At 35.9% G+C, this 20,199-nt stretch overlaps 1 protein-coding gene across 3 annotated transcripts in view; it reads right to left on the reverse strand.

Annotated features, from left to right (window-relative positions):
• Positions 1 to 20,199, reverse strand: part of LOC138317533 (cystathionine beta-synthase-like) — a 144,300-nt gene that overhangs the window by 113,634 nt on the left and 10,467 nt on the right. Inside the window, exons 6-16 of one of the 3 annotated variants that reach the window (XR_011207773.1) lie at positions 19,230 to 19,364; positions 18,978 to 19,047; positions 18,078 to 18,169; positions 17,657 to 17,782; positions 15,314 to 15,398; positions 14,515 to 14,626; positions 14,092 to 14,172; positions 7,361 to 7,495; positions 6,255 to 6,363; positions 5,646 to 5,730; positions 2,027 to 3,474 (exon numbers count right to left, since the gene is read on the reverse strand). Coding sequence is in view for 2 of the 3 variants with exons in the window: in XM_069259275.1 (XP_069115376.1) it covers positions 3,371 to 3,474; positions 5,646 to 5,730; positions 6,255 to 6,363; positions 7,361 to 7,495; positions 14,092 to 14,172; positions 14,515 to 14,626; positions 15,314 to 15,398; positions 17,657 to 17,782; positions 18,078 to 18,169; positions 18,978 to 19,047; positions 19,230 to 19,364 (1,134 nt within the window). In the remaining variant the exon portion in view is untranslated. Of the gene's footprint in view, positions 1 to 1,742; positions 3,475 to 5,645; positions 5,731 to 6,254; positions 6,364 to 7,360; positions 7,496 to 14,091; positions 14,173 to 14,514; positions 14,627 to 15,313; positions 15,399 to 17,656; positions 17,783 to 18,077; positions 18,170 to 18,977; positions 19,048 to 19,229; positions 19,365 to 20,199 lie in introns of those variants that run through there. The other 2 variants (XM_069259275.1, XM_069259274.1) reach the window with 2 other exon arrangements.

Raw genomic sequence — 20,199 nt, forward strand, 5'->3', positions numbered from 1 at the left:
TTACTATTATGTATTAATATTTTACCATTTGTTTAAATGTTAAGACCGCACATCATAATTCGATAAAATTATATGAATTATTTATTTCAATGTATGTCGAAACTTTTCAGGTATTTAATACTTTTATGTCCATTTTATTGTTAACATCGAAATACTTGTCTGTTATTTTTGAAGCGTATCTTTTATATGGGTGTCACCATCATGGAAAAATCCAAACACATTCCATTTGGCAGTGTCGTATCAATATAGTACAACTGGTACGAATCAATAAATGGAACGCGCGGTCCATGTCATAAAAAAACTTTGTAGATTAACATTTGTCATGTACTGAAACATCCAATGTCACGTGACACAACATACATTTGTTATTTGAAAAATGTACATTTTTCATGTGGCACAACATGCATTTGTCATGTGAAGCAATAAACATTTGTCATGTGACACAACAAATATTTGTTTCAAGACACAAATTACCATATGTCAGTAGATATAGTGTAAAATTAGAAATTATACAGTTACTGATAAAATTTGTGACAATTAGGTCACTGTAACCTTGATTCTTGACACAATGAAAATAATAGGTTACTGGCAATCCAATTCTAAACATTATTCATTAGAAAAGAGTACAGAAAAATGTAAGCAACAATTCAATACCACCAGGAAACAATTGAGGTCTCTTGTTAAGAGGTTCGTGTAAAGAAGCATATATGTCGTTAGCTTGGACACTCACACCGAAAAACATTTAAAATCATACCAGTATTACTATTTACAGTATACATGTAACAAGAGATCCCAGAGGGATCTTGGCGCCCACCAAAGAATGATCTATGTCTGACAATGGAAAGAGGGATCTTTTCTCTGCTTTTCAAACTTTTGCAAACATACTATATATAAAATTTGAGACAGGTCACAGATCGCTTCAGTACTTCCTGAGAAACAGCAGTAACAAACTTCAACTATCAAAATCCAAGATGGCTCCTTGGCGGCCATCTTGATGATTGATCGGTCCCAAATCGAAATATGCACAACTAGGGCCCTAGGGGAACCTATATATGAAATTTGAGACAGATTCATTCAATACTTTCTGAGAAATAGCGATAACAATCTTAACTATCAAAATCCAAGATGGCAGCCTGGCGGCCATTTTGTTGACCGATCGATCCAAAAAACGCATTATGTACAAAAAGAGCCCTAGGGGCACCTACATATGAAATTTGAGAAAGATCCCTCCAGTACTTTCTGAGAAATAGCGATAACAATCTTTAACTATCAAAAACCAAGAAGGCTGCCAGGCGGCCATCTTGTTGACCGATCGGTCCCAAAACGCAACATGCACAACTAGGACCCTAGGGGAACCTATATATAAAATTTGAGACAGATCCCTTCAGTACTTTCTGAGAAATAGCGACAACAAATTTTAACTATCAAAATCCAAGATGGCTGCCTGGCGGCCATCTTGTTGACCGATCGGTCCCAAAACACAACATGCACAACTAGGACCCTAGGGGAACCTATATATGAAATTTGAGACAGATCCCGTCAGTACTTTCTGAGAAATAGCGATAACAAACTTTAACTATCAAAATCCAAGATGGCTGCCTGGCGGCCATCTTGTTGACCGATTGGTCCCAAAATGCAATATGCACAACTAGGGCCCTAGGGGAACCTACATATGAAATTTGAGACAGATCCCTTCTGTACTTTCTGAGAAATAGCGATAACAAACTTTAACTATCAAAATCCAAGAAGGCTGCCTGGCGGCCATCTTGTTGACCGATTGGTCCCAAAATTCAATATGCACAACTAGGGCCCTAGGGGAACCTACATATGAAATACGAGACAGATCCCTTCAGTACTTTCTGAGAAATAGCGATAACAAGAATTGTTAACGGACGGACGGACGGAAGGACGGACGGAAGGACGGACGGACCACGGACAAAAAGCGATTTGAATAGCCCACCATCTGATGATGGTGGGCTAATAAAAATAATCCCTTGTAACAAAAAACAGTAAGATTAATATGGACCTTCTGAAACATATAAACTGTTTAAAAGAATCAACACTAATTGAGAAGGCAGATTATTGAGATTTGTGCGTTCACCCCTTCCCTAATACTGTAGAATTAGAATGAAAAAGTTTTATAAATTTATGTATACTGCATGTAATATTCCCTCTGTTGCAAAATAAAATTATATGTTGCAACACACATCACAGTCAAAACATGTCTAAAAAATTCCCAGTTAATTAAGGATAAACAAAAAAATTGTTTTAAAAATCTTTATACACCGGCCGCAGTCAAATTTGTTAGTGTCGAGCATTTGGGACGCTAGGAGAGTGGCCTTATTAGGCAGGTGGTCTTTCTACAGAGGTGGTTGCTTAGACAGGCTTACTGTTTGAACAAGTAATTAAGGAAATAATAAGACGTATCTAATTGTCTGTATATTTCAGCTAATACATGTGTGAACTTTAGATTAAATGTTGAGGAAATTTGTTTTCGTTATTTCATGTTTGCTACTAAACAATATTAAACATTATATTTTATATTATATAAAGCATCAATTTTTTTATTTCATTGAGGTATGAAAGAAATTTTGTTTGCAAACTGGATAAATTCGCAGATATTTGGGGACTCAAAACCATAACTAGTATATGTATATATACACATACCGATACATGGTAAATTCAGATTATTATTAGCTTTTATGCTGTGGTAATATATTAACAAAATGGCTATTCTTAAAGTCAATAGAAAAATAATAAACACAACCAAAGTTTATCCCCAAATCATAATAAACATTTATATGTCTTGGTTAACTGATAAAAAGGATAAATGTATATTAAAACAGGTATGATCCAAGATAAATTATTATTACATGTGTTATATATCCAGGAAATATATTTATCATACAGTAAAACATGTTTATAACGAACACGCTTACAATTGACAGATCGCCAGCTGTCAATCAAATCGCACGTGACTTTGCATTTTGTATTGTGTGTGCTACGATGTTTGCTCCGACATTGAATAGAAACACGTGCGTTTGTGAGCGCGAGGCGTGGCTATATTACACCTGGCGATCGGTCAATGAATTCAAGGTTATAAAAAAGAAATGTTCATTCCTCATCATGGTTTCCATAATATATCTGCATTATCTGTATAACAAATTATAATTACAACAAGGTTGTTTTGTTGGTCCCAAGAGGTTTGTTATAACCGTGTTTTACTGTAGGTCTGTTTTTCAATATATTTTCAGTGCACTATTTCGTGTCCCTAATATTACAGCAGAGCACTAAATACAGCTAGAAAGCATGGTGGTTCCATTGGCTAGACCTCCCTACAAACACTTTCTATAAGGCCTAAGTCACATGTCTAGGCTTCATGGACTGGTTGCTTGGTGATGAAGTTCAAAAGATCAATTCGTGTGGCTATGCCAAAAATCATCTGCTTCTTAGACATTTTACTTGGTCCTTCATCTGTTAATGGAGAAATAAATAGTACAGTTTCCTACATGTAATTGCACCTGGTACCAGATATTAATTTATTATACAAATTTACTACAAATGCCACTCTTTTCAAGCATGCCAAATGTTCATTGACAATTTTGGTAAAGAGATTGGTGATGACTCAGGGAGGGCCCTGCTAAATGACTGACCCACCAGGATATCAGACTCTACTACAAGTGAAGTAAGGCCCTGCTAAACGACTGACCCAACTGGGTATCAGACCCTACTACAAGTCAGGGAGGACCCAGCTAAATGACTGACCCACCATGGTTATCAGATAGACCCTACTACATGTCAGGGAGAACCCTGCTAAATGACTGACCCACCAGGATATCAGACTCTACTACAAGTGAAGTAGGGCCCTGCTAAATGAATGACCCACCAGGATATCAGACACTACTACATGTCAGGGAGGAAGGACCTTGCTAAATGACTGACCCACCAGGATATCAGACACTACTACATGTTAGGGAGGACCCAGCTAAATGAATGACCCACCAGGATATTAGATAGACCCTACTACATGTCAGGGAGGGCCTTGCTAAATGACTGACCCACCAGGATATCAGACACTACTACATGTTAGGGAGGACCCAGCTAAATGAATGACCCACAAGGATATTAGATAGACCCTACTACATGTCAGGGAGGGCCTTGCTAAATGACTGACCCACCAGGATATCAGACACTACTACATGTTAGGGAGGACCCAGCTAAATGAATGACCCACCAGGATATTAGATAGACACTACTACATGTCAGGGAGGACCCTGCTAAATGACTGACCCACCAGGATATCAGACCCTACTACATGTCAGGGAGGGTCATGCTAAATGACTGACCCACCAGGATATCAGACTCTACTACAAGTAAAGGAGGGCCCAGCTAAACGACTGACCCACCAGGATATCGACCCTACTACATGTCAGGGAGGACACCACTAAATGACTGACCCACCAGGATATCAGACACTACTACATGTCAGGGAGGACCCTGCTAAATGACTGACCCACCAGGATATCAGACTCTACTACATGTTAGGGAGGACCCAGCTAAATGAATGACCCACAAGGATATTAGATAGACCCTACTACATGTCAGGGAGGGCCTTGCTAAATGACTGACCCACCAGGATATCAGACACTACTACATGTTAGGGAGGACCCAGCTAAATGAATGACCCACCAGGATATTAGATAGACACTACTACATGTCAGGGAGGACCCTGCTAAATGACTGACCCACCAGGATATCAGACCCTACTACATGTCAGGGAGGGTCATGCTAAATGACTGACCCACCAGGATATCAGACTCTACTACAAGTAAAGGAGGGCCCAGCTAAACGACTGACCCACCAGGATATCGACCCTACTACATGTCAGGGAGGACACCACTAAATGACTGACCCACCAGGATATCAGACACTACTACATGTCAGGGAGGACACCACTAAATGACTGACCAACCAGGATATCGACCCTACTACATGTCAGGGAGGACACCACTAAATGACTGACCCACCAGGATATCAGACACTACTACATGTCAGGGAGGACCCTGCTAAATGACTGACCCACCAGTGCAGGATATCAGAACCTACTACATGTCAGGGAGGACCCTGCTAAATGACTGACCCACCAGTGCAGGATATCAGAACCTACTACATGTCAGGGAGGACCCTGCTAAATGACTGACCCACCAGTGCAGGATATCAGAACCTACTACATGTCAGGGAGGACCCTGCTAAATGACTGACCCACCAGTGCAGGATATCAGAACCTACTACATGTCAGGGAGGACCCTGCTAAATGACTAACCCGCCAGGATATCAGAACCTACTACATATCTGAGAGGGACTCTGCTAAATGACTGACCCGCCAGGATATCAGAACCTACTACATATCTGGGAGGGACTCTGCTAAATGACTGACCCACCAGGATATCAGACTCAACTATAAGTAAGTCCCCTTCAATATGTAGTATGTATCAGTTATGTTAAACTTTTCTCATTGTTAAATTTTGAATTTTGAATTAGCCCAAAAAGTTACTCAGTAGATCTAGATGGCATGGGGAAACATTCTACCTATGGGAATTTGTTTTCATGAGAAAAGTACAGGAACACATGTGATAAGGACTTACACTGGCGTTGGTCATGGACAATGAGGACAAAGTGGTCAGTGTCCAACATCCGGGACAGCTGACCAAGGGAAATGTCCATCTTCACCTGTAACAGGATACATTACATGTCAGAATCAAAATATTTTTGGTGGAAGTCACAATTATGATCCTGGGACAGTATTTGTAAATCCTATTTATGATAAAAAGATTTCATTTGTACACAAATGTATTTGTAAATCTGTGAACAATGCATGATTTTATCACATTCAAACATTTTGCAAAAATGACTTTTCTGTGTCCCCATCCATCCCATTAATGTACTTTTACTGCACTATCAAAATAGATATACTTTACAGCTGGTTATTTTTGCAGGGATGGTATTTTAGCGATTTCGCAGGACAATATTATGATAACAAAAATTTTGATCTGAGAAACACTAAAAAATGGTTGAATCATATTATACATGTATACCCTTAAAGTCAAATCGTATGAAACTGCTAAAATTTAAAATATTCTTTTTTTATAGATAAATTAGCAAAAATTTTGGCCTGCATGAAAAATCGGCTATACAATATTTCACTTTCTTTTATGGAGAAAAACATGTTGATTTCAGGGGATTCCAATACCAACCTTCTTGAACTGTTTGTACATCACTTGAGAAATGGGTTCAGAAGGCTTGACCTTTGACTTGACGACCTGTGCCATCATGTTGCCCACGGTAACCATTCCCATGATGTCTCTGTAAATAAATAATTTAATGTCAAATTTCTTTTCATCAACATATTAAGATTAACAAGCACATAGTCATTCAGATCCCCCGCCAATGGAGATATCAAAGCTGAAGTAAGTTTGATTGTGGAGACTTATTTGTATGAAAAAAACATAAAAAAGGAAGTTGAGCTAAAGAAAGATGGAGTATAATTCAAGTAGAGCGGGGCTGCAATTGTTGAATCAGGTATACAGCCTTGACATTTATATTAGACTATATACACAAAGATGGGTGGAGTTTTGCAAAGTAACATTTACCATGATATTTTCAGCAATGTTTTCCATGGTAACGGAAAAAGTGCAAAAAAATGCAAACCTAAAAATAGCAAAAGGAACTACTAGACCATAAATAGAATGTGTCTATTAAGTTTCGTGGAAATATCTCTGCTGGTTTTAGAGTTATGCTCCGGAAATGAACCTGCTACAAAAATATGATATTTTCAGCATTGTTTCTATGGTTACAGAAAAAAGCACAAAAAGTGAAAACCTAAAAATAGCAAAAGGCACTACTAGACCATAAGACTAATGTGCCTATGGAGTTCCGTGCATATATCTCAACCGGTTTTCCAGTTATGCTGCGGACACGAACCTGGTACAAAAATATATTTTTCAGCAATGTTTCCATGGTTACGGAAAAAACACACAAAATGAAAACCTAAAAATAGCAAAAGGCACTACTAGACCATAAGACCAATGTGTGTATGAAGTTTCGTGGAAATATCTCTACTGGTTTTAGAGTTATGCTCCGGAAACCATTCGTACCGACGGACGGACGGACGGAACCCATTGGTATATCCCCTGCCAACTTCGTTGGGCGGGGGATAAAAATCAACATCAAAAATAGATGTTTGGCATTTTTCAAATTATCAGATATGTAATTATATTAACTGTATACCTATCCAACAAAAAAGTCTTCATATTTATTTATCTATACTCTCCTCACCCCTCAATATTTCAATCATTCTTACCCAGAATCACTGACCACAGGTACCTGGTCAAACCCTTCACGGTTCAGTAGATCAAGCGTGTCCTGAATAGTTACGTTTGGAGTCACGGTCAGTGGAGCACGGAGGTCTAAGGCACTAACACTCATATCCCACCACCTGTTGGAAAAATTTAATTATTTATTGATTAAAATTGTATTTTTTTCATTTTTACAGACAATTATGCATCACGTATTAATTGAAAGCTAAAATTAATTAATACAAACCAACATCATCAAAATTAATAATTGTTAGGTTTACATTTTACAAAAAAAAATATTTTGAATAGCAACAAAACATTTTTTTTTAATTACAAATTTTTTATGTGTCAGAAAACAGGCAAAACAAATTTCCTCTCTACTTTTGTCTTCTCTGCAGAAAAAATTACCATTTTACTTAATTGGAATTGTTTTACTATTCTAATACAAGGTTTCAATGAAAAAATGTAAAAATTGTTAGGTTGTTGATAATTGTTATTAAAGCGTGGTCAGGTTGTGAATCCAAAGAAATAGTGAGATGTATTATTACGTGTGATATTAACACAGTAACACTGCAATGGTAATAAGGTCCACCTCGATGCCAAAAAAAACAACTCTCTATGGTATAGTATAATCAATTGGTACAATTCCCACTGAGAAAAAAAAAAAAAAAAAAAAAACTAAACTGAAGCAAAACTCAAAAAAGGAGGATTTTCTATTTTCTAGGTTTGATGGGATATAACCTTAAAGCAATTTGAAGTTTAACCAAAACCAGCGGAAGTCAAGAAATAGTACTAAAGGTAATAATTAGTTTACACATTGGGCAGTTAATGTCTGAGTGGTCGGTAGATAAGAAGGAAAAAGAGGGCAACCTTCCTCAAAGTATGTCTAACAGCTAACAATGTAATAAACTGACTGTTAAAAAGTGACAAAATAACTGTTAAGTAATATAGTTAAAGATGCTCCACTGCTGACAAATGGTATTTTTTTCTCTATCAAAAACAGGATCAGAGGATTAATTTTTTTCTTTAGTAATAAAAGCTATTTACTCTACACCATTACCACCATTGATAAAGTTTAGAGCTTCTTATTTTTTTTTCAAGCAGATTAAGATTGACCAAACACCATATTAAAAATAATTAATTAATTGGCAATCCCAGAATAAAAAACAAATTCCTTGGCACTTTAGGTGGTCTATATGGAATGAATGTTAGCTGAAGCACCAAAATAAAGGGCAAAGAATTAAATGAATTTTTAAAGGGCCACTTCCTCCGTTCACGGATACGGCTTTTCTAATTTTTAAATATTGGAATGTGGAAAAGTGAGATCAATAATTTTTGTAGAATAGAGTCGCTCTGAAGGATGAAAGTTATTTACCCTATTACGTTTACCTAGCTAGCTACTTAATTTCACCAACCTTCAGAACCTGTTTAATCTAGAATATAATAAAATAGTTAATTTTCATTACGTGGGTCGTATTTATGTTTTCCGGCCATCATCCTAAATGCTGCGCGGTAGTTGTACTATCACTGCGACAGACGGCCAAAACAGCGAAACGAATTTCCCACTGTTATCGTACATTAGACAGGATAATCTTGCATATCGTTTGGTGTTGTAAACCTCATCTTAAGCCATCGATATATATTTTCTTTTGTTATTAATGTTTTTAAGAAACCTATAAATTTTGCTCCGGAAAGGTAGTGGCCCTTTTAATATTATTTTTTTGTGCTTATATGACATATGTATATATATACACAATTAAATGCCAATTATTGTTCAAATGATGAATATCATTTATTATGCTCTGTCGGCGATGGAGCATCTTTAAAGTCTCAAGCCTCAGTCACTCCAGACCTGTTCATGTTTGTGAAGTTTACTAGGAAAGATGACTGTACATACTTTTTAGATCAAGTGCTTGTACACAGTAGAGTTTATCTGCCCTTGCTGATAGGCTACAAGTATTTGTTATGGTGGCATGTGTTTGTGAGCGAAACAGAATCCTTTTTCAGAGAAAAAAAATTGCATATTTTAGCTCACCAAATAATGACATCATAACAGAAACCTACCTGTAAGGGAAGTAACTCAGTGTTATAACCAGAACACATCTTCTTTATTTACTGTGATGTTTAATTCATGATGGCCACCTAAACACGTTTTCGCAACTTGTGCGATCCCACAATACTATAGTGAGTTATGGGGGAGAGCTTGCTCATGCTTAAATTCATTTGGTGACACTACATCAATATGACTAGTAACTGTACTCTATAATGTGCATAGACAGAATCAATCTAATCAAAATCAGACTTATAGATACGCTCCAATTCAAGATCTAACAACTCTCTGTTCAGGGTCACCTCAGCATGACCCCTACAGTTAGCCAATCAGCGTGGTCACCTATATAATTTACTTCCTTGTGGATGAAATCTTTCGGAAGAATAAACGGCTCCTAGTTCGTCCCAAGAAAATTCTCATTCTAGGCCAGGGTCATACTAAGGTAACCATGAAAAGGGCGCGTTTTACAAAGTAGATCTTGTATTGGAGCGTAACATCAGAGCATTGTAGTGTGAGCGGAATAAACATAGTCTTATTTTAATTAGATAATAAACAGAATAAGGTTAAGATTGCAGTACAGATATAGGAGGTCCACACTAAAGTTATGGACGGAGAGGCCATTTAATTACATGTCATCAAAAATAGTGTGTTTGCGATACCAAGTAGGCAAAGTATATATGGAGATTATTTATAACCACTTATATATGTTAATGATTTATAAATACCATATTTGTTCAGAAGGAAAAGTTGCAATGCACAACACACTATCACAAACTTTTTATTTCACTCCATATAAATAAATGTAATAATATTGTGTCAAGGTTATTACACAACTCAATATACCATTTATATAGTTATAAAACCTGTACCATGACTCTGTATGGTAGGTCTCACCTTCCCTATTATATATGCGCGAGCACGCCGCCGACAACAACCCACACACGGCCCCCGCCCCGGGGCGGACGCTAGCCCCCCGCTTTTATGGTATATCCCCCCTCTATCATAGACTTAGCCATTGTGCATGTACCGTTGATTAGTTTCTAAGCATGAAACATCATAACATTCACTCTTGTAAATAGGGGAAGCAAAGATTACCCCGGTACTCTTGACCTTTTTGAATAAATAATATCTTAAAAGCAAATCTAATCAATAATAGATAGAATTTGTTTTCAAATATTTCAATAGTGCTCTAAGTTAAAAATTTACAGGGGACATACATGTAGATGTTGTCTCCTTATATACTTAAAGAATCTGCCTAAAATCATTTTGTGTTATTAACTTGATGATCATTACAGTTCTCACAGTAAAAATTGAGTGATATCAAATACCGTTATTTCCCCTTAATTACCAGTGACAGTAATTGCGACCAAGATTAAAGGAAAGCCCAATAGGTCTTAATCACAGTCGTATTTTAATTTTAATTTAGAAAAATATAATAAAAAGAAAGTTTTATTTGTGTGACGTGGAAGACTCCCAAAATCAATCTCTTTATAGATGCAAAATGACAGTAAAGGTCAAGGTCATGTGTCTGAACAAACTCTTTCCATTCGGAATGGAAAGACAAAGACAGTATGATTTCAGTTCATACAATATTTTTTTTTTTTTTTTTTTTGGTTCCCACAACATATTGATGTGTATTTTGTTCAAACACACAACTCACAGCACTAAATTAGATTTACGAACATGTAATAATCTGGAACACCAAAGGTTAGAAACTTTCATATGAAAATCATATATATTATATATAATTATATCAATGGAATGAAAATGATGTAGTATCAAGCAATAAAACAAAATTGTCAATGCTGAATACATACCAGGGCAAACTTAAAAGTAAAAATACAGAAATGAAATGTATAATTACAATCTGTTTATCATAAAAAAACGTTTATCAAAAGCCTTATTAGGTAATTATAGATTCAGTATACTTTGGTCGTAGAATAGATTCACAAATAAAAATTAAAAAAAACAATTATCAGAAAACGAACTCTGATGATTTATGTGTTGTCTAGAAAGGCATTCTGTGCTGTCTTATACTGGGAGACTGGTAAACATTTTCCAGTCAATCAAAATTGATATATTAATAAATTCCATATTACCTGTAACTTATCGAGATCAGATTATCTCCGTCGAGGGCTAATATTTTGCATTGTAATCTAAACCGAGGCTAACGCCTTGGTTGGAATGTACCAAAATCTTAGCCTGAGATACTTGATCTCCATCACTTATAGGTAATTGATTTTTTTTTTTCTCGCACCTCTAAAATATAACAAGACCCATTTATACATGTACATGCACTCAGAATGTAAAATCATCCCGTCTTGGGCCTCCTGGTTCAGAACTGATTAAACATTTCATCTATGCTATGAATTCAGTCATTCCTCATGAAACTTTTGAAGTTTGAAGTTAAAAAGTTCAAAGAATAAAGATGTTCAATCAATTCATACTGTTTTAATAATTAAAAACAACAACCAAACAATGCATTGTAAATGACTAAATGCATATATTTCTAATAATATTGATTATCTGAAGCACAAGACGTTACCAATTCGAGAGTATGGCATCACATGCGCAGACTCTTACATGAATGGGGTAAAATTCTGGCAAAAATCATGTAAAGGTACCAAAAAAATTGGACGAGATAGAAAATCTAGCACCGGGTTTCATATGAGATTTCCCTGGCCGTGGTGCGAGAAAATATATTAATATAATACTACTGTAATACATTAAACAGTATTAGTAAGAGGAATCTTTCCTGATGACATTAAGGTTAAAAATTTACTAAATTATTAAAAAAAACCTTCCAATTACTGTAAATTTGCATATTTTTGCCACATTAACATAATAATTTCCTGTATTTTATATCTTTATATATAACATCTTCTTCCAATCACAAAAATTTTATTTCACCATCTACTTGTATGCTTCTGCTTAATCTTATATGAAACATTTTAAATTTCATAGCAATTAATTTTTGGTGATTTCTTATTACCTGAGAAATTTACAAATTTATTCAGACAAAAATATGATTGTTAATAGCAAACAAGTCTAGTTTGTGTTAAATATATTTTACTGTACAGTCAAACCTATTTGAGTTTTCACCTGCTAAATAAGATCACTTTCACCCGTCCAAAATGCTCAATTTCGACACAAAGAATACTTGGCTATCAGTGCTATTTTTTAAGTGACCAGTGTTTGTAGACAGGTTTGACTGTACAATTTATTCCGACATATATATTTTTACATATTGCTTTTTTCAAACAGACCATTGTGTTGGACTGCAATGCGATCAATTCTGCACATCAACAACTTAGTATAAGATTCCTTGCCAACCACCTCCATTTTATCTTATAATGGTGGTGATGAACTAAAGAGAGTAAGTTTAAGACTAATATAATACTGTAATAATTAATATTCACCGATTTGATAATTGAATGATAATTTCTATCAATGTAGATGATGTTTTATTTTTAGATATTGATTCGCAGAGATAAACTTCAGTAAATTTACTTGAAATGCAAAATTCGTGAAAGTAAATCGCATGGGAATGAAAGCTGGATACAGTATAATCATTTCCTTCAATATGTGGGTCAATATGTGAGAATTTTTTTTTCGGCTAATGACACAAATAATGACAATATAGAAAGATTTTGTGTCCATGTCTTTTCAAATTTTGGACATAAAGTTACAGAATGGGACAGAATGGTGTAATTAAGTATAATTTTATTATGTCAAATACCCTCTCCCCCCCCCCCCCCCCCCCCCCCAAAAAAAAATCATGTTCTGAAGTGTTAAACATGTCTAGGGATTGATGGGTTACTTGTTCTGATGATTTGCTAAATGAAATATTGTTTTGTTGAACAAAGAAAGCTACATGTTACAAAGTGAGTAAATGAACAAGACAGCAGTGGCACAGCAAAATCCCACAGGACTAGTGTATATTTACCTGTCACTGTCAGCGGAAACAGACAAAATGAAAACAAATATTCAAGTATACAGCTACTTCAACCAGGCTACCAGAAGCTTTCCCAGAACTAATATGGCAATATAATGCTACATGAATACTGGTATTACAGTTATACACAATATTATGTAAATTCATATAACTGCTAATCATACTCTTTTTAATATCATAGTTATCTGCCCTTGTGGGTATGTCTTAATTGTTATGTCACGTGTTTATGAGTGTAGTGTCATATTTTTAGAATGAAAAGCACTCAACTTATTACGTCATAATTTATCAAGTTGAAGGGCAGATAACTATGTAATATTCAAAGACAGAATACGTTTATCTCCCGACTATTCGTAAGAATAAAGTACCGGGGTATGTGAAATATTTCTTGAAAAATACGTAAAAATTGATATTTTCACGAGTGCTTAATTTCGCAGTGGTGTTATTTTTTTGATAATTTACCTTTATACTTTTGACTATACAATTCATACAATGTACATGCAAAAATATTACACACAAGGGGGAATTATCGCAGTCAAGCAACCTTCATGTAATTAGTGGAAATTTTCCCCTCACATGAATTTTCAATGTGTACAGTATCTAACAAAGTCAGAGCCAAGACCTTTACGTTAAAGCTAATGTGCTGAACCTTGTTCATTTTATAATGAAGTCAACTTGTTTTATCCATGTATCACAAGATCTACATGTCTATGTGGCATGTCATCCATACTTACTTGCCATCAGAAGGAGCCACCTTCTTCTCCGTCTCCAAGAAGTCTCTCTGACTCATCCAATCATCACTGAGGAACTTTGTCCTATTACCAATGATAAATCAAGAGGGTTTTAACATGTAGACCATATGTATGATTACAAGTATTATCATCGCTTTAGTTTTTCACTTTATGAAGTTAGATATTAAAAAAGATACCAAATACTTCTATTTCAACTAAAAAATTCTGAAAAATGAGAAAAATCATATTTAAACTGACATTGAGAAATGCATAGTTATACATGAGAATTATGCATCTTTTTGACTCATTTTACACATTTTCTTGGCTCTGTGGTCAAATAACAAATGTCTAGCAAACCAATTTCGGTGTCTATTTATCGAAAGGTTAGACTGTAACGAACAAATCATTCCTGGAGGAAGTACTTACATGTAGTTACGGACAGAATCGGCAAGAACCACAACACAGGTCTGTCCTTCCTTCAATCCGAAGTGTTTGATGGCCTTGATGGCCGTGTACATGGACGCTCCAGAACTGCCACCTATAAACAAGTAACGATACAACAAGATAAAGTCACAAAACATTAAATTGAACCAGAGGGTCCCTCCAAACTATGGACAGACAATGAACCAGGAACTCCCATTACAGAATAAAACTTGCGAAGGACATACTGTATTTTTCCTATTAAGGGCGCCAGGTGCAGGCAATTGGCTGAGGAGGGCGCTGTTATTCGAAACCATTTTTACCTGGTAGATGTGTTTTTGTGAAACAGACTATAGCCATCTTGATTTTTCTTTCATATTTTTCTGAAACTTACTTAAACTAACTGAAGTTTTTAAGTAAAGTAAGTATTGAAATTACATAATTATAAAGAAATGTATGCACCAGAAGAACATGGTGATCTGAATGATTCTATGCATAAACACCCGGCAAAAATATCCAAGTTGTCCAATGCAAAAAATTTAGTTCTTATTCAAGATGATATAGATATTTTATCTAAGCGTCAAACTGATGTAAAACATTATTTTATTAACACCTGTAAAGACAAATCGTCATAATCTGCCAGAATAATTGTAGGAAACTAGTTGATTTTTTTCAGCAAAAATCATGGTGGCACCTTTGTAAGATAGGGCGCTCTTAACAAGGAAAATACGGAACATGTATATAGCTTTCATTCCCATCCCAATACCATATAATACTAGTGGGTGTAATTTAAAACGATACGTACCACATAAAAGACCCTCCTCTCTGATCAGGCGTCGTGACATTGTAAAAGACTCCTTGTCTCGGGTCTTGTACCATTTATCTACCAGCTGAAAATTTATTAGTATCATAAACAACTTATACAGTTAGACAATCAAGGCTTTCGATTTGTTGGGTATCAAGACAAAGTGATCCCGATCTGAGAAAAATAAGAATTAAAAAAAACTGAGTGAAAAGCTAAAATTACAGTAAAATTATAGTCTGGCACATAGTGTTGGGAATTGGTTGAAATTTTATGATTGATCGTCTTTTTTGTGTAACCAATCGATGATCGATCAAAATAAATTATATTTCACTTTGGTGTATAAGTTCTCAGGTCGCTTATATTTTCACAAATAAAATCCTCCTTTGAAGATTACCATGTAAGGCTTATGCGCTCTTCAATTCGTTTAGACCCTTGATATTTGAAATGATATAAGTGACAACACACACCAGGTACATTGCGACAAGTTTTCCATGACATTTCTTGCGTTTTACTGATATATATCCGCTAATTATATTTTTTTGTTTATCATGATGTTGGACCATTCTGATGATCGAAACTTGATTACACATTTCTTACTCAATTAATTGGTCAAACAGTCCAAACCAACGATACTCGACAAACTTGATTAATTGGAACACCACTACTGGTACCTCATAATATATCTGCTAGTAGTGTTGAAGATTGCGATCTCTTTATAATATCGATCCTTAATCTCATTCCATTTCATGTGACAACTTCTCATTAGTGGTTGTATCATATTCATAGAACAAATATTATCATTTATAGATTAAATAACTTACATCATCAAAATTAAAGGCCCAATATCCGTATCTTTCTTATATTTTTTCTTCATTTAGAAGAATGTTGAAAACAAATCCTGTTATAAATCATGCAGAGACAGGACTAAATCGAAATCAAATAAATATCAAACATCGCTAGGTGAATCCTACTTAGTTAAATAAGCCGAAGTTGTCCAACATTGTAACGTCTTTGCTGAGAACGTCATGTGACTACCGTAACTGTGTAATGTCTGTCTCTTCCGAAAATGGGTCATGAACTTTCCGACTTCCGTTCAGCAATAATCGTACTTCTATGGCAACCAGTTTAAAATGAAGGCATGTTTACATGTATCAAGTTTCAACAACTGCTGTACCAAAGTTATTAAAAATTATAGTATAACCATTCTTTAATATATCTTAATATCGACTACATCTACAAATACTAACAATATCGGAGTCGAATTTAATTTGATATTTTGTTGATAGTTACATATAATGTGGCTTTAAATCTATCAAGTTAGAAATAACACCAGAGTTGCCAAAACTGTCAATCACAACCCACTTACCATCTGTACCAATAGCAACCCTCCAACCATCTGTACCTACCTATAGTAACCCTCCTGCCATCTGTACAAATATCAACCCTCCAATCAAATGTACCTACCTATAGTAACCCTCCAACCATCTGTACCAATATTAACCCTTGTACCATTTGTACCTAAAGCAACCCTCCTACCATCTGTACCTATAGCAACCCTCCTACCATCTATACCAATAGCAACCCTCATACCATCTGTACCAATAGCAACCCTCATACCATCTATACCAATAGCAACCCTCGTACCATCTGTACCAATAGCAACCCTCCTACCAACTGTACCAATAGCAACCCTCGTACCATCTGTACCAATGGCAACCCTCATACCATCTGTACCAATGGCAACCCTTGTACCATTTGTACCTAAAGCAACCCTCCTACCATCTGTACCAATAGCAACCCTCCTACCATCTGTACCAATAGCAACCCTCATACCATCTGTACCAATAGCAACCCTCATACCATCTATACCAATAGCAACCCTCCTACCATCTGTACCAATAGCAACCCTCCTACCATCTGTACCAATAGCAACCCTCGTACCATCTGTACCAATGGCAACCCTTCATACCATCTGTACCAATGGCAACCCTCATACCATCTATACCAATAGCAACCCTCCTACCATCTGTACCAATAGCAACCCTCGTACCATCTATACCAATAGCAACCCTCCTACCATCTGTACCAATAGCAACCCTCCTACCAACTGTACCAATAGCAACCCTCGTACCATCTGTACCAATGGCAACCCTCATACCATCTGTACCAATGGCAACCCTCATACCATCTATACCAATAGCAACCCTCATACCATCTCTGCCAATAGCAACATTCCTACCAACTGTTGACACACATTGTTTTGTTAGCCATTAGAACCATTGGTAACCTGAAAGGTGATTCAATGCACTTACTGACCTTACAACATTGGCACACATGACTTACCACACGGTCACACACAGTTGGCAGAAAGTCGTATCCAGTCCCTTCCACCTCATACGACGTCACATCGGTTTGGTTGAGATCCTCTGGCTCAGCCAAAATGGATCCTTCAGGATCCACTCCGATAACCTAACAACACAGTGTCAAAGTTGATTGGTAAGGGAATTAAGTCTTAGCCAAAATTATTTGGATGAATAAAAGAATAAAAGAATAATGGAAATCTTTCTAGAAAAAGTTAAGGTAAGATTTACAGGAGTGAAATCTACTTCATGGGCCGACGAATGATAATAATACACACAAAATGCATAATAACAAAACCATTAGAACTAAATTAAATACAGATAAATACTCCAGTAAAATGTCATTTTACTCTCACTCTTAAACATTTACTTTAAATTATTTCACACAGTAAATATGATCTTACCTTACAGTTTGGACAGCGTGACTTGATCTTCCTGGCCACACCGGTCAGTGTACCACCAGTACCGGTCCCCATGACGACCATGTCTACCTTGTCTGTGTCAAACAAACATACCACATTTTGTTCTATGTCAATTAAAACAGTCGAACACAAAATACAAATTCTGTATTAAGGCCAATTCAAACTATTTTACAAAAGCATGTGTTTTATACCCATCAAAACATCCACACACCAATTATTTAAAGTATTCTACAAAATGCCTGTGAAGCTAAATTCATGAAAAGGATTCAATTATTTAGTAACTCTAAAAATATTTTTCACTTTGAGCAACAGATTTCAGTTCTGGTCTGAAAAGTGCATAAGATGAAGGTTGATTTAAGATCTTAAATAAAACACTAATCTCGCTCAATTAGAATTTACTAATGTAATCTTGTTTGGAAATTTTAATGGTCTTCTCTTCCTAATTACTTACCGTCCCGTCAAGAGAGTTTAAAATCTCCTCTCCAGTACCATCATAATGAGTGATTGGTTTACTTACTGTGAAGAGAGTTTAAAAAAATCCTCTCCAGTACCATCAAAATGGGTGAGGGGGTTACTTACTGTGAAGAGAGTTTAAAATCCCCTCTCCAGTACCATCAAAATGGGTGAGGGGGTTACGTACTGTGAAGAGAGTTTAAAATCTCCTCTTCAGTACCATCCAAATGGGCGGGGGGGTTACTTACCGTCAAGAGAGTTTAAAATCTCCTTTCTAGTACCATCGAAATGGGTGAGGGGTTTACTTATCGTCAAGAGAGTTTAAAATCTCCTCTTCAGTGCCATCCAAATGGGTGAGGGGTTTACTTACCGTCAAGAGTTTGAAATCTCCTCTCCAATACCATTACAAAGGCCAAGGGGTTTACTTACCGTCAAGAGAGTTTAAAATCTCCTCTCCAGTACCATCGAAATGGGCGAGGGGGTTACTAGGGTTACTGTACTGTAAAAATAAAACAAGAACAATACATCACACATCTTGTAGCACAATGCAACGAAAAATTAAAATCATTATCAGAAGATCTAACCAGTTAATCACCATCAAACCAAACATCATAACAAATTTGATAATTAAAAATCTCTTGGCATTATAATTTCCAATGTGAAGGAATTGACAATAATTACCTGATCTAGTATATGAGAGTTTGGGATTTCCTCCATCAGTCGCTTAGCAACCCCGATGTGAGATTCTGGTGAGTCAAAAGCTGCTGATGTTGGTGTCCTAACGATCTCCGCTCCCAGCGCCCTAAGTACGTCCACCTAGAAAGGAGTCAAAGGTCATCGTCTCTAATTTACTGATTGTCATTTACAGATGAAATTGTACAAGTAGAATATCCAGTTTGTTTTGGTTGGAAGATCTTAGTTTGAGAATCATCTCCCTAATATTCTTCTGAATCAATACAATTCATCTTATATCTAAAATTGTATACATAATCAAAGTATTGAAAGTACTGAAGGAGGCGTAGCTCAGATTCTAGACAGGGTAATGATATATTGAAATATTAAAGATATATCATAAAAGAGGTAATAGTACATGTTCAGGTTATTTTCAATCAATATGGATTGAAATAACAGATTGAAAATTCTGTGCTTTCGCAGAATGACTGTTGTTTATTATAGAATAATGTGGATCAAATATTTGCAAATTGGTTAAATCATGGAAATGTTAAATCTTATAAAGTTGTTAAAAACAAATGCTCCAAAGATCGTGAAAATATTGTATGCGAAATAAATATGAACAATGAATAATGATATATAGAATAAAAATGATGCAAGACTAATATATATTCCTTTTGAAAGTTTGTGTTGGTTTTTACATGTTTTGAAATTTCAATCATGGTTTGAACTTTCTACCATCTGGGCAAAGTGTATGAAAGTGGTAGTTATGCTCCTGCTGAGCTCAGCATATACTGGCAGTAGAACGACTGGCTGACCCATTGTCAGTTTAATGTGACCAGGTGTGTTGGATGCTTGGGTGTCTTCAGCGGCATGTTCCAGTGATATCATAATACATGTAGCACAATGAAAGGACAAGAGTTCCACTATACAAGAAGACCCAACAAATACAGCGCAGTCTGTGCATGCTACACACAAC

The sequence above is a fragment of the Argopecten irradians genome, chromosome 3 (assembly GCF_041381155.1).
Source record: "Argopecten irradians isolate NY chromosome 3, Ai_NY, whole genome shotgun sequence".
Lineage (NCBI taxonomy): Eukaryota > Metazoa > Mollusca > Bivalvia > Pectinida > Pectinidae > Argopecten > Argopecten irradians.